The sequence below is a fragment of the Bombina bombina genome, chromosome 6, assembly GCF_027579735.1.
Source record: "Bombina bombina isolate aBomBom1 chromosome 6, aBomBom1.pri, whole genome shotgun sequence".
Classification (NCBI taxonomy): Eukaryota; Metazoa; Chordata; class Amphibia; order Anura; family Bombinatoridae; genus Bombina; species Bombina bombina.
The window spans coordinates 596762195-596778178 of record NC_069504.1 but is presented as its reverse complement, the minus strand read 5'-3'; the positions used below and the strand labels follow the sequence as shown (position 1 = coordinate 596778178).

The window sequence follows — 15984 nt, the reverse complement described above, 5'->3', positions numbered from 1 at the left end:
TTTTACTAAATTCTACCATTTTGATGTATTTTCTTCTTCTGAAGCAGTTTTTGGTAGAAAAGTACTTCAGGCAGCGGTTTCAGTTTGAATCTTCTGCTTATGTTTTTTCGTTAAACTTTATTTTGGGTGTGGATTATTTTCAGCAGGAATTGGCTGTCTTTATTTTATCCCTCCCTCTCTAGTGACTCTTGTGTGGAAAGATCCACATCTTGGGTAGTCATTATCCCATACGTCACTAGCTCATGGACTCTTGCTAATTACATGAAAGAAAACATAATTTATGTAAGAACTTACCTGATAAATTCATTTCTTTCATATTAGCAAGAGTCCATGAGGCCCGCCCTTTTTTGTGGTGGTTATGATTTTTTTGTATAAAGCACAATTATTCCAATTCCTTATTTTATATGCTTTCGCACTTTTTTATCACCCCACTTCTTGGCTATTCGTTAAACTGAATTGTGGGTGTGGTGAGGGGTGTATTTATAGGCATTTTAAGGTTTGGGAAACTTTGCCCCTCCTGGTAGGAATGTATATCCCATACGTCACTAGCTCATGGACTCTTGCTAATATGAAAGAAATGAATTTATCAGGTAAGTTCTTACATAAATTATATTTTTTATTTAAATAATCTTGTCACTACCAGTGTCTTAGCCTTTTAGGAGGCGCTCTGTGTATTTATTTTTAGCACTACATTCACCTTTTTGGGGGCGCTGGTACCCACAATACTAGGAGCTACAGACACAAGGTTGAGCGCTGTCAGATTTTAACAGATTTTTAAAGTTTTGTTTTTAGTTGCTATCTCTTCGGCTCGAAGAGTTTCTGAGCTATCTGCTTTACAATGTGATTCCCCTTACCTTGTTTTCCATGCAGATAAGGTGGTTTTACATACCAAACCTGGGTTTCTTCCTTAGGTTGTTTCTAATAAGAATATCAATAAAGAGATTGTGGTTCCTTCTTTGTGTCCTAATCCTTCATCTAAGAAGGAACATCTGTTAAACAATCTTGATGTGGTTGGTGCTTTAAAATTCTACTTACAAGCAACTAAAGATTTCCGTCAAACGTCTTCTTTGTTTGTTGTTTATTCTGGTAAACGGAGAGGTCTAAGGGCTACGGCTACCTCTCTTTCCTTTTGGCTGAAAAGCATCATCCGTCATCTGCTGGACGGCAGCCTCCTGAAAGGATTACTGCTCATTCTACTAGAGCTGTGGCTTCCACATGGGCTTTTAAAAATGAGGCTTCTGTTGAACAGATTTGTAAGGCGGCGACTTGGTCTTCGCTTCATACTTTTTCCAAATTTTCTAAATAAGATACTTTTGCTTCTTCTGAGGCTATTTTTGGGAGAAAGGTTCTACAAGCAGTAGTGCCTTCCATTTAAGGTCCCTGTCTTGTCCCTCCCTTCATCCGTGTCCTAAAGCTTTGGTATTGGTATCATAAGTAAGGATGAATTCGTGGACTTGATACATCTTACAAGAGAAAACATAATTTATGCTTACCTGATAAATTTATTTCTCTTGTGATGTATCGAGTTCACGGCCCGCCCTGTTTTTTAAGACAGGCATATATTTTTTATTTTTAAACTTTCAGTCACCACTGCACCCAATGGTTTCTCCTTTTTCTTCCTAGCCTTCGATCGAATGACTTGGGGGGTGGAGCTAAGGGGGGAGCTATATAGGCAGCTCTGCTGTGGGTGCTCTCTTTGCCACTTCCTGTAGGGGAGGAGAATATCCCACAAGTAAGGATGAATCAGTGGACTCGATACATCACAAGAGAAATAAATTTATCAGGTAAGCATAAATTATGTTTTTTTGGTCTGGACTGTCCCTTTTAATGCTTTTTAGGCAGTTTGTTGCCTAAAGCATAAGATAAATACTACTACACCCACAAAGTAGTTTTTAATTCAGCTATTACTGCAGCTCTAGTGTAATCAGGGTTTGACTAGTGTAGCCACTGCAAGTCAATATTTGCAAAGACCCATTGTAATATATTCCTTAATATCAAAAATGTGATGGTACAAATAATTTGATTTTAGGTCATAAAAAGTGCTTGTATTAAAGGTCTGTTTTCTGGAGAGCTTGTTGATAAGATTTTGACTGTGATCTATTAAAAATTACTTTTTGCTTGGCAGTATTTGGGATTCGGCATTATCTCCAGTTTGGGCAAAGGACGCAGGGCAGCAGCAGCAGCTGATCTTGCCAACACAAGCTCAGAATCTAACGCAGTACAAGACATTGAGGAAAAGGATCGGCTCCTCAGACATGTAGAAGCCAGAGACCTTATTGAGTTTGGCATGATTCCAGAGTTTGTGGGCCGTCTACCAGTAGTGGTTCCTCTCCACAGCTTGGATGAACAAACACTTGTGCGCATTCTCACAGAGCCACGCAATGCAGTGATACCTCAATACCAAGCCCTGTTCAGCATGGATAAGGTTTGATTTTTGTTTTTCATTGTCAACTGTAATCTTGGCTTTAATGTTAACTGCATGTTTTGTAAACTGAATATAGGATTATGTTTTTTTTTTTTTTTTATGTCTTGAAGTCAGGGATGGTGTTGACCAACGTACAGCATATCAATGTGAGATGTATGGTCTATTCAAAGTTCTGTTTAAAGTTTAATTTTTATTTGACCAACTAAAGAAATCAAATTTACCTCATCAAATTTACATCTCTCTTTTGGTATCTTTTAAAAAAAAAAAAAAAAAAAAAAAGTCTCTCCTTTCCATGAGAGCATACCTAGGTTGACTCAGTGGAATTAATGTTTTCTTGACCACTATATGACAACAGTGTTTGAAGACATTTTGTACATTGACACATGCAGGCTCTTCAGCATGTCCCAGTCTGCTCTCATGGATATGAGCTTAGTTTAAACATAGGTTACCAAGTGATAAAAGATCATTTGTTTATTTTAGATTATTTTTTTTTATTTTTTTTAAACTGAATAATGAAAGTTTTTTATTTTGACTTCTATGTGCCTTAATTTTGCTTTGAATTATATGTTTTTTATAAAGCTATAAAAATCTTTTATGTATAGTCTATTTGTGCATCCTAAAAGTTTACAAAATGTATGTAAAAAGTCTATTTTGTGGTGTGGTTATTTTATCAATGTATCAAAAATCTAACTTGTCCTTGTTTTATATAGTGTGAGTTGAATGTCACTGAAGATGCTTTAAGGGCCATAGCAAGACTTGCTCTTGAAAGAAAAACTGGTGCTAGGGGACTACGGTCCATTATGGTGAGTGCGCCATGACTTATGTCATTATACCCCGTTTATTAAAGAGATTTGATTTTTCTGATAATTTCCTAAAGTGGTAAATTAGTTAAAGCTTTTATTTGCTTCTGTAGGAAACTCTTCTCCTGGAGCCAATGTTTGAAGTTCCAAATTCTGACATTGTGTGTGTTGAGGTTGATCAGGAGGTTGTGGAAGGTAAAAAAGAACCTAGATACGTAAGGTAAGGAATGGTATGGCACAATAAACAAAGATAATGTATCAAGCACTCAAGTGAATTGTTGCGCCACCACAGAAGCCAGGTTACTGAGAAACTTGTTTTTTACTTTTTTTTTCTTCAAATATTTCATCACATCCTTAGTTGATACAATTTGAATGTTTTCTGTCTTCTGAAAAGTGCATTTAGCTTTTGCACTACAGGAAAATTATTACTTGCATGCAACATAATAACAAAAGGTTTGACTCATTTTCAATCACATCCTGTTGTATTCTGCAGTCTTGCCTACTGTGGTGTGTGGTAAATTTGGAACAAAAATTTTGATAACCAGTTGCTTGACGAGACAAATAATTTTTCATCACCATTTTATCTTTTATCTGATGTTTTTCATGTGTTTTAAAATGTGTATTTAGACTACGCAATAATGCAGAAAATCTTTTTTCAATAAATGTGTATCTTGGCTTACCCCAGACAAATACTCACCATTGAGAGATCATCCCACAAAACTATATGGCAGCAGTTTTGCAACAATGTTATACATTAGCAGGAGCACTAGATGGCAGCACTATTTCCTGTCATGTATGCTTCAGGCATGTGCACGCTACCTACCTAGGTATCCCTTCAACAAAGAATAACATTAGAACGAAACAAATTTGATAATAGAAGTAAATTGAAAACTTTTTTTAAATTGTATTCTCTATCTAAATAATGAAAGAAATGTTTTGGGTTTACTGTCCTTTTATGTTTAAATCATTTTTATTGAAAAACTTTCATTTGTGCAACAACAGAGCAAGTGTTATATGTCTACAGGCATCATCAAATTCAACATATACAATTGTCACTATCAGTTGCCATCAGCTGATACATCTATAAGCTCTCTATATTCCGTCTTATGTGCTCTTCACCCTTTTACATTGCCGTGTTGGTTAGTCCCAGAAAGTCCATAGCTGAGTGGGTGGTCTTTATTGTTGCATTACAAAGCGTAAGATAACTTACATCAACTTTTTGTGGTTTTCTTTTCTCTAGTAACAAACTAATAACTAAAACAAACTGAAACAGTTATAAAAAAGTGTCTGGATGCCGGGAAGTGGTTTACCTGTCTTAAATTCCTATAATGCCTCACAAGTCCCTAGTTGTTGCTCCTTTTAGTCCTATCTAGCCGTCTAAGCAGACCAGTTAAAGCCATCTATAAGTATCCAATAATACCATACTTCATCATTTTTATCTTTTGTGTTTAGCGACCAAGCTGCACATTCATACATGTTATATGTGTGTTGAATTTTATTTTTGATTTCTGGCCAGGTGGGTGTATCCACCTTCCAATGTTTGGCTATACAGGTTCGTACTATCGTGCATAGGATTCTAATAAAGGCATTTATTGGCTTATTGTATTTTTTAATTCTTTCATGTAGTAGTGCCTGTGTGATGTTGAGGTGGATTTGTTCATCTAATAGATAGCTTAACATGGAAGAGAGCGTTTTCCACACGGTTTGGACCTCTGTGCAGTCCCATAACATGTGTCGGTAAGTTCCCACTTCCCCACACCCTCTATAGCATTGTCTAGAGTTGTTTTGTGACATATGAGGTTCTAGTTGGTGTTAGGTACCATCTAAATGTTGTCTTTAGACTATTTTCTCTCAAGTCTGCACTTAGCAATCCCTTCGTAGCTGTATTAAATACCTCATACCATGTGTCTAAGTCTACCGTCTACTCTGTCTGCTTCCCATTTGAGCATTAGTGTGGTTTTAGTCTTAGATCTTGCTTTCTGAATACCTAAGTATATTATAGAAATGGTATGTTTCGGTCTCCCCTGTGAACTGCAAAGTCCCTCCAACATTGATTTATTTTTGTCACTTGTTTTTCTGAGGTATGCCCGTAGAGACGAAGTCACCTGCAAATACAATTACCAATTAATTTTTATAGGGGCCAGTTTCTCCTGAATTTGGGTGAAAGTCATTACATTATTCTGAACCAGCAAATCTGCTACTCGATATAGTCCTTTGTTTTCCCACTTAGCTACTTCCCTCTGTGACTCCCCGTGTAGTAGGTATCGAATAGGTTGCAATGTTGACCCCACTGGGCATAGTCCTTTTTTGTGCGCTAACTCTAACCAGATATATTGTGTGCACTGACTGGCCAGCGAAAGGCAGGCATCTGTTCTGTGAGTAGTAGTTTTACATTTCCACAATATAGCGTCAGTTTTACTCCACTTTCCCATGTCGGATTCTAGCTGTGTCCAAAGAGCCTCCTGTTTAGATCTGAGTGTTAGTGTGTTTTGGGCTAATCTAGAGGCCTTAAAGTAGTCAATCAAGTTCGGCACTCCCAGGCCTCCCAGGCTCCTATGTTTCGTCATAATTTTGCTAGCTATTCTGGCATTCTTTTTACCCCTAATAAATGTTAAAATGTCCAACTGTAGCCTCTCTATATCAGAATATATAATTTTTATGGGAAGGGCCCTGAATAGATAAAGCAGGCGGGGCAGTATCGTCATCTTTACCGCTGACATCCTTCCCATCCAGGAGAAGTTACATTTTTTCCACTTCTGCATGTCTTGTCTTATGGACTTATATAGCGGAAGATAATTGGCTTTGTATAGTTGGTGTACCTGTGGAGTTAATTTTACCCCTAAATATGTTAATGTCTGTTTTGTCTGCTTTAGTTCAAAGTTGATACCTAATAACTTCTTTGTGTGTTGGGGGATCTCTATTGGTATGATTTCGCATTTATCTAAATTGATTCAATATCCTGAGAGTGTTGAAAAATCAGCAATTATCGAATAGAGATTGGGCAGAGAGAAGAGAGGCTTGGTCAAGGTGACTAACACATCGTCTGCAAACAGATTTAATTTGTATTCAATCTCTCCTATTTTGACTCCCGAGATGCCTGGTGTAGCCCTAATCTTCGCTGCTAATGGCTCGATGCATAGCGCAAACAGCAAGGGTGACAGTGGGCACCCCTGCCTTGTGCCATTTAAAATAGGGAAAGTGTCAGATCTATATCCATTTGAGGAAACCTGTGCCGTCGGGCCAGTATATATTGCTTCTATCGCCTCAACAAAGGGACCTCCAAAGTTCATTCTGGCTAAAGCTTTCCTCATATAGCCCCAGTCCACCCTGTCAAACGCATTCTCCGCATCCAGAGACAGGAGCAGAGAAGGCGTTTTTGTCTCAGTTAAGTAATATATAGTATTTATCAAGCGTCTAATGTTGTCCGGGGCTTCCCTATCCTTTATGAAGCCTACCTGGTCTTTGTGTATTAGTTTGGGCAGTATGTGTGTGAGTCTATTAGCCAAAATTTAGTGAAGATCTTCAAATCTTGATTTATTAAAGATATGGGTCGGTAGCTGGTGCATTTCTTTGGGTCTTTACCTGGTTTAGGTATGACTATTATCTTTGCTTGGAGCAATTCAGGGGGAACTGGGTTACCCTCCATTATGTAATTGCAAAATTTAGTTAGATGGGGAACTAGGCATTCTCTAAATAGTTTGTAGTATTCACCGGGAAAGCTATCTGGTCCTGCAGCCTTTCCCGGTTTTAAGGCTCTGATTGCTAGAACCACTTCTAATTTCTCCTGTTAAGTGTGGTCAGTCCACGGGTCATCATTACTTCTGGGATATTAACTCCTCCCCAACAGGAAGGGCAAGAGGATTCACCCAGCAGAGCTGCTATATAGCTCCTCCCCTCTACGTCACCTCCAGTCATTCTCTTGCACCCAACGAATAGATAGGATGTGTGAGAGGACTGTGGTGATTATACTTAGTTTTATACCTTCAATCAAAAGTTTGTTATTTTATAATAGCACCGGAGTGTGTTATTCCTTCTCTGGTAGAATTTGAAGAAGAATCTACCTGAGTTTTTTCTATGATTTTAGCCGGAGTAGTTAAGATCATATTGCTGTTTCTCGGCCATCTGAGGAGAGGTAAACTTCAGATCAGGGGACAGCGGGCAGATTAATCTGCAAGAGGTATGTAGCAGCTTATTATTTTCTGACAATGGAATTGATGAGAAAATTCTGCCATACCGATATAATGTAAACTCAGCCTTAAATGCAGTAGCAGCAACTGGTATCAGGCTGTCATGTATGTATATTTTACACTTCAGTATTCTGGGGAATGGCACTTCACTGGAATTATACTGTATGCATAAGACTTTAGTCTAATTTGCAGGGACTAGCAACAGGCTTTTTAATAACTTAATTTATTTATGTTAAACGTTTTTTGCTGGCATGTAAAATCGTTTAATTTTCTGAGGTACTGGGTGAAAAAATGTTTGGGCACTATTTTTTCCACTTGGCAGTCGTTTTTATTTAATTTATGACAGTTTACTGATCTCTCTCACTGTTGTGTATGAGGGGGAGGGGCCTTTTTGGCGCTTTTGCTACGCATCAAAAAATTCAGTCAGAAGTTTATTGTCTTCCCTGCATGATCCGGTTCATCTCTACAGAACTCAGGGGTCTTCAAATCTTGTTTTGAGGGAGGTAATCACTCACAGCAGAGCTGTGAGATTGTAGTTGACTGTGATAAAAAACGTTTATTTCTGTATATTTTTTTTCTGCTATCAGGGTTAATTATCCTTTGCTAAAAGTGTGTTTTTTACAAAGATTTGATGCTATAACTTTTCAGTTTATCAATTTTCAACTGTCATAACTTTTTCTGTGCTTCTTATAGGCACAGTACGTTTTGCATATTATAGTAAATTACTTGAAAAGTATTTCCAAGTTGCTAGTTTATTTGCTAGTGTGTTAAACATGTCTGATTCAGAGGAAGATATCTGTGCTATATGTGCTAAAGCCAAAGTGGAGCCCAATAGAAATTTATGTACTAACTGCATTGATGCTACTTTAAATAAAAGTCAATCTGTACAAATTGAACATATTTCACCAAACAACGAGGGGAGAGTTATGCCGACTAACTCGCCTCACGTTTCAGTACCTGCATCTCCCGCTCGGGAGGTGCGTGATATTGTAGCGCCGAGTACATCTGGGCGGCCATTACAAATCACATTACAGGATATGGCTACTGTTATGACTGAAGTTTTGGCTAAATTACCAGAACTAAGAGGTAAGCGTGATCACTCTGGGGTGAGAACAGAGTGCGCTGATAATATTAGGGCCATGTCAGATACTGCGTCACAATTTGCAGAACATGAGGACGGAGAGCTTCATTCTGCGGGTGACGGTTCTGATCCAAACAGACTGGATTCAGATATTTCAAATTTTAAATTTAAGCCTGAAAACCTCCGTGTATTACTAGGGGAGGTGTTAGCGGCTCTGAATGATTGTAACACAGTTGCAATACCAGAGAAATTGTGTAGGTTGGATAAATATTTTGCGGTACCGTCGAGTACTGACGTTTTTCCTATACCTAAGAGACTTACTGAAATTGTTACTAAGGAGTGGGATAGACCCGGTGTGCCGTTCTCACCCCCTCCAATATTTAGAAAGATGTTTCCAATAGACGCCACCACACGGGACTTATGGCAAACGGTCCCTAAGGTGGAGGGAGCAGTTTCTACTTTAGCTAAGCGTACCACTATCCCGGTGGAGGATAGCTGTGCCTTTTCAGATCCAATGGATAAAAAGTTAGAGGGTTACCTTAAGAAAATGTTTGTTCAACAAGGTTTTATATTGCAACCTCTTGCATGCATTGCGCCTGTCACGGCTGCAGCAGCATTTTGGTTTGAGTCTCTGGAAGAGACACTTGAATCAGCTCCATTAGATGAGATTACACACAAGCTTAAAGCCCTTAAGTTAGCTAACTCATTTATTTCGGATGCCGTAGTACATTTAACTAAACTTACGGCTAAGAATTCCGGATTCGCCATTCAGGCGCGCAGAGCACTGTGGCTAAAATCCTGGTCAGCTGATGTTACTTCTAAATCTAAATTGCTTAATATTCCTTTCAAAGGGCAGACCTTATTCGGGCCCGGGTTGAAAGAAATTATCGCTGACATTACAGGAGGTAAAGGCCATGCCCTGCCTCAAGACAGAGCCAAACCTAAGGCTAGACAGTCTAATTTTCGTTCCTTTCGTAATTTCAAAGCAGGAGCAGCATCAACTTCCTCTGCACCAAAACAGGAAGGAGCTGTTGCTCGCTACAGACAAGGCTGGAGACCTAACCAGTCCTGGAACAAGGGCAAGCAGGCCAGGAAACCTGCTGCTGCCCCTTAGACAGCATGAATCGAGGGCCCCCGATCCGGGAACGGATCTAGTGGGGGGCAGACTTTCTCTCTTCGCCCAGGCTTGGGCAAGAGATGTCCAGGATCCCTGGGCGTTAGAGATCATATCTCAGGGATACCTTCTGGACTTCAAATCCTCTCCCCCAAGAGGGAGATTTCGTCTGTCAAGGTTGTCAACAAACCAAATAAAGAAAGAGGCGTTTCTACGCTGCGTACAAGATCTTTTATTAATGGGAGTGATCCATCCGGTTCCGCGGTCGGAACAAGGACAAGGGTTTTACTCAAATCTGTTTGTGGTTCCCAAAAAAGAGGGAACTTTCAGGCCAATCTTGGATTTAAAGATCCTAAACAAATTCCTAAGAGTTCCATCGTTCAAAATGGAAACTATTCGGACAATTTTACCCATGATCCAAAAGGGTCAGTACATGACCACAGTGGATTTAAAGGATGCTTACCTTCACATACCGATTCACAAAGATCATTACCGGTATCTAAGATTTGCCTTTCTAGACAGGCATTACCAGTTTGTAGCTCTTCCATTCGGATTGGCTACGGCTCCAAGAATCTTCACAAAGGTTCTGGGTGCTCTTCTGGCGGTACTAAGACCGCGAGGAATTTCGGTAGCTCCGTACCTAGACGACATTCTGATACAAGCTTCAAGCTTTCAAACTGCCAAGTCTCATACAGAGTTAGTACTGGCATTTCTAAGGTCGCATGGATGGAAGGTGAACGAAAAGAAGAGTTCTCTCTTTCCACTCACAAGAGTTCCCTTCTTGGGGACTCTGATAGATTCTGTAGAAATGAAGATTTACCTGACAGAAGACAGGTTAACAAAGCTTCAAAATGCATGCCGTGTCCTTCATTCCATTCAACACCCGTCAGTAGCTCAATGCATGGAGGTGATCGGCTTAATGGTAGCGGCAATGGACATAGTACCCTTTGCACGCCTACATCTCAGACCGCTGCAATTGTGCATGCTAAGTCAGTGGAATGGAGATTACTCAGACTTGTCCCCTACTCTGAATCTGGATCAAGAGACCAGAAATTCTCTTCTATGGTGGCTTTCTCGGCCACATCTGTCCAGGGGGATGCCATTCAGCAGGCCGGACTGGACAATTGTAACAACAGACGCCAGCCTACTAGGTTGGGGCGCTGTCTGGAATTCTCTGAAGGCTCAGGGACTATGGAATCAGGAGGAGAGTCTCCTACCAATAAACATTCTGGAATTGAGAGCAGTTCTCAATGCCCTTCTGGCTTGGCCCCAGTTAACAACTCGGGGGTTCATCAGGTTTCAGTCGGACAACATCACGACTGTAGCTTACATCAACCATCAGGGAGGGACAAGAAGCTCCCTAGCAATGATGGAAGTATCAAAGATAATTCGCTGGGCAGAGTCTCACTCTTGCCACCTGTCAGCAATCCACATCCCGGGAGTGGAGAACTGGGAGGCGGATTTCTTAAGTCGTCAGACTTTTCATCCGGGGGAGTGGGAACTTCATCCGGAGGTCTTTGCCCAAATACTTCGACGTTGGGGCAAACCAGAGATAGATCTCATGGCGCCTCGACAGAATGCCAAGCTTCCTCGTTACGGGTCTAGATCCAGGGATCCGGGAGCGGTTCTGATAGATGCTTTGACAGCACCTTGGACCTTCGGGATGGCTTATGTGTTTCCACCCTTCCCGATGCTTCCTCGATTGATTGCCAGAATCAAACAGGAGAGAGCATCAGTGATTCTAATAGCGCCTGCATGGCCACGCAGGACTTGGTATGCAGATCTAGTGGACATGTCATCCTGTCCACCTTGGTCTCTACCTCTGAAACAGGACCTTCTGATCCAGGGTCCCTTCAAACATCAAAATCTAATTTCTCTGAAGCTGACTGCTTGGAAATTGAACGCTTGATTTTATCAAAACGTGGTTTTTCGGAGTCAGTTATTGATACCTTAATACAGGCTAGGAAGCCTGTTACCAGAAAGATTTATCATAAGATATGGCGCAAATACTTATATTGGTGCGAATCCAAGAGTTACTCATGGAGTAAGGTTAGGATTCCGAGGATATTGTCTTTTCTACAAGAAGGTTTAGAAAAGGGTTTATCCGCTAGTTCCTTAAAGGGACAGATTTCAGCTCTGTCCATTCTTTTACACAAACGTCTGTCAGAAGTTCCGGACGTTCAAGCTTTTTGTCAGGCTTTAGCTAGGATCAAGCCTGTGTTTAAAACTGTTGCTCCACCATGGAGTTTGAACTTAGTTCTTAATGTTTTACAGGGTGTTCCGTTTGAACCCCTTCATTCCATTGATATCAAGCTGTTATCTTGGAAAGTTCTATTTTTAATGGCGATTTCCTCGGCTCGAAGAGTCTCTGAGTTATCCGCCTTACATTGTGATTCTCCTTATCTGATTTTTCATTCAGACAAGGTAGTTCTGCGTACTAAACCTGGGTTCCTACCTAAGGTGGTCACTAACAGGAATATCAATCAAGAGATTGTGGTTCCATCTTTGTGTCCTAATCCTTCTTCGAAGAAGGAACGTCTGCTACACAATTTAGATGTAGTCCGTGCCCTGAAATTTTATCTACAGGCAACTAAGGATTTTCGACAAACGTCTTCCCTGTTTGTCGTTTATTCTGGTCAGAGGAGAGGTCAAAAAGCTTCGGCTACCTCTCTCTCTTTTTGGCTTCGTAGCATAATTCGGTTAGCCTATGAGACTGCTGGACAGCAGCCTCCTGAAAGAATTACAGCACATTCTACTAGAGCTGTGGCTTCCACTTGGGCCTTTAAGAATGAGGCTTCTGTTGAACAGATTTGCAAGGCTGCAACTTGGTCTTCTCTTCATACTTTTTCCAAATTTTACAAATTTGACACTTTTGCTTCTTCGGAGGCTGTTTTTGGGAGAAAGGTTCTTCAGGCAGTGGTTCCTTCCGTATAAAGAGCCTGCCTGTCCCTCCCGTCATCTGTGTACTTTAGCTTTGGTATTGGTATCCCAGAAGTAATGATGACCCGTGGACTGACCACACTTAACAGGAGAAAACAAATTTTATGCTTACCTGATAAATTCCTTTCTCCTGTAGTGTGGTCAGTCCACGGCCCGCCCTGTTTTTTATGGCAGGTAAAAAAAATTTGAATTATACTCCAGTCACCACTACACCCTTTGGCTTCTCCTTTCTCGTTGGTCCTTGGTCGAATGACTGGAGGTGACGTAGAGGGGAGGAGCTATATAGCAGCTCTGCTGGGTGAATCCTCTTGCACTTCCTGTTGGGGAGGAGTTAATATCCCAGAAGTAATGATGACCCGTGGACTGACCACACTACAGGAGAAAGGAATTTATCAGGTAAGCATAAATTTTGTTTTTGTTATGGGTTTGTTCAAATCATCTCTATCTTCCTCCGTCAATTTTTCCAGGGGGGTAGATCCCAAAAAATCTTGTGCGAGTCTCTCCACTTCCGGAGAATGTTTAACTTTTTGGCCGTTATAAAGTTCTGCATAAAATTCCCCAAATGTGTTAACTATCTCTTGGGGATGGGTGGTGTTAGTGCCGTCTTTTTTTTCAATTAATGCTATATTGGCTGCTCGAAATCTCTACTGATCTTATGGGCCAAATACCTATCCGGCTTGTTGGCGTATATAAAGTATTGAGATTTCAGTCTCATTATGGCTCTGGTGGCTTGAGACGTCATGTGTTTTGCTATTAGTTCTCTTTTGTTTTGTAGTGCCCTTAGTATAGAGTGGCTACCTTTCAGCTTGTGTTGTCTCTCCAGTCGTGTTATTTCACCCAGTGCTTGTGTTAGGTCTTTTCTTGTTTTTCTGTTATGTATTGCCTTTCCCTGGATAAGTGTCCCCCTAATTACTGCCTTGTGCGCCGCCCATACCTGGATTGGGTTGTCTGTCGTCCCTGAGTTTATTTTCCAGTAGTCAGTGAGGTGTTGCAAGGTTTTGGAATGTATTTCTGGGTTTTTATGTAGTACGGGGTCATAGGTCCACGACCTAATTCTATGAGGGTCACTCAAACCTTTCAAGCTAAGCTCCACTATAGAGTGATCCGACCACACACATGGAAAGATAGAAGTGGAAATTAACAATGGTTGCAGTATTTGGCTAGTGTATATATAATCTAATCGAGAGTAGGTATTGTGTGCCGCTGAATAAAATGTGGTTTCATTTGTGTCGCCATTTAAGGTAATCCATGTATCAAGTAGGGAGTGGGAGCCCAGCGAGTTATGTATAGATTTAATGATACTGCTGCGCCTCTGGAGTTTGTTTGACCCAAGTGTTTTATTTGGGTTACCCTGAGTTGTCATGGGAATGTTGAAGTCTCCTGCTAGAATTATTCTGGTCTGCGACCATTGTGTCAGGAGGTGTGAGAGGCTTTCAAAAAATAAGTGTTGTTTTTCATTGGGTGCATAGACATTACACAAGACAGTGTCTACATTGTCTAGTTGGCCTTTTAAAATTATATATCTGCCTTCTACATCGGTGATAGTGGATTCGTGTACAAAGTTTATCGGGGATTGAATTAATATCGATACCCCTCTTTCTTCTGTTATGTGTGATCAGTCCACGGGTCATCATTACTTCTGGGATATAACTCCTCCCCAACAGGAAATGCAAGAGGATTCACCCAGCAGAGCTGCATATAGCTCCTCCCCTCTACGTCACTCCCAGTCATTCTCTTGCACCCAACAACTAGATAGGATGTGTGAGAGGACTATGGTGATTATACTTAGTTTTTATAACTTCAATCAAAAGTTTGTTATTTTACAATAGCACCGGAGCGTGTTATTACCTCTCTGGCAGAGTTTGAAGAAGAATCTACCAGAGTTTTTACTATGATTTTAACCGGAGTAGTTAAGATCATATTGCTGTTTCTCGGCCATCTGAGGGAGGTAAAAGCTTCAGATCAGGGGACAGCGGGCAGTTGAATCTGCATTGAGGTATGTAGCAGTTTTTATTTTCTGAATGGAATTGATGAGAAAATCCTGCCATACCGTTATAATGACATGTATGTATACTCTACACTTCAGTATTCTGGGGATGGTATTTCACCGGAATTACTCTGTTAAAAGTACATTAAACCTTTTAATAGGTATTTTTCATGTTAAACGTTTTTGCTGGAATGTAGAATCGTTTGCATTTCTGAGGTACTGAGTGAATAAATATTTGGGCATTATTTTTCCACTTGGCAGTTGCTTGTTTTAATTATGACAGTTTCGTTTCTCTCTCACTGCTGTGTGTGAGGGGGAGGGGCCGTTTTTTGGCGCTCTTTGCTACGCATCAAAAATTTCCAGTCAGTTACTCTAGTATTTTCTGCATGATCCGGTTCATCTCTAACAGAACTCAGGGGTCTTCAAACTTCTTTGGAAGGGAGGTAGATTCTCTCAGCAGAGCTGTGAGACTTATATAGTGACTGTGATTAAAAACGTTGCTCTGTAATTTTTATGTTTCAAATTTAATTAGTGTTACTTTACTAATGGGAACAAACCTTTGCTAAAAGTTGTGTTGTTTTAAAGATTGATGCTATAACTGTTTTTCAGTTCATTATTTCAACTGTCATTTAATCGTTTAGTGCTTCTTTGAGGCACAGTACGTTTTTGTTAATAAGATTGTAACCAAGTTGCATGTTTATTGCTAGTGTGTTAAACATGTCTGATTCAGAGGAAGATACCTGTGTCATTTGTTCCAATGCCAAGGTGGAGCCCAATAGAAATTTATGTACTAACTGTATTGATGCTACTTTAAATAAAAGCCAATCTGTACAAATTGAACAAATTTCACCAAACTGCGAGGGGAGAGTTATGCCGACTAACTCGCCTCACGTGTCAGTACCTGCATCTCCCGCCCGGGAGGTGCGTGATATTATGGCGCCTAGTACATCTGGGCAGCCATTACAGATAACATTACAAGATATGGCTACTGTTATGACTGAAGTTTTGGCTAAATTACCAGAACTAAGAGGCAAGCGTGATCACTCTGGGGTGAGAACAGAGTGCGCTGATAATACTAGGGCCATGTCTGATACTGCGTCACAGCTTGCAGAGCATGAGGACGGAGAGCTTCATTCTGTGGGTGACGGTTCTGATCCAAGCAGATTGGATTCAGATATTTCAAATTTTAAATTTAAATTGGAAAACCTCCGTGTATTACTAGGGGAGGTCTTAGCGGCTCTTAATGATTGTAACACTGTTGCAATACCAGAGAAATTGTGTAGGTTGGATAAATACTTTGCGAGTACCGGCGAGTACTGACGTTTTTCCTATACCTAAGAGATTAACTGAAATTGTTACTAAGGAGTGGGATAGACCCGGTGTGCCGTTCTCACCCCCTCCAATATTTAGAAAGATGTTTCCAATAGACGCCACCACACGGGACTTATGG

General features: G+C 40.5%; 1 protein-coding gene across 1 annotated transcript in view; it reads left to right on the top strand.

The window, feature by feature from the left end:
* Positions 1-15984, top strand: part of CLPX (caseinolytic mitochondrial matrix peptidase chaperone subunit X) — a 191365-nt gene that overhangs the window by 158241 nt on the left and 17140 nt on the right. Inside the window, exons 12-14 of the mRNA XM_053719351.1 lie at positions 2126-2425; positions 3136-3228; positions 3339-3445. Coding sequence (XP_053575326.1) covers positions 2126-2425; positions 3136-3228; positions 3339-3445 — 500 coding nt within the window. The remainder of the gene's footprint in view (positions 1-2125; positions 2426-3135; positions 3229-3338; positions 3446-15984) is intronic.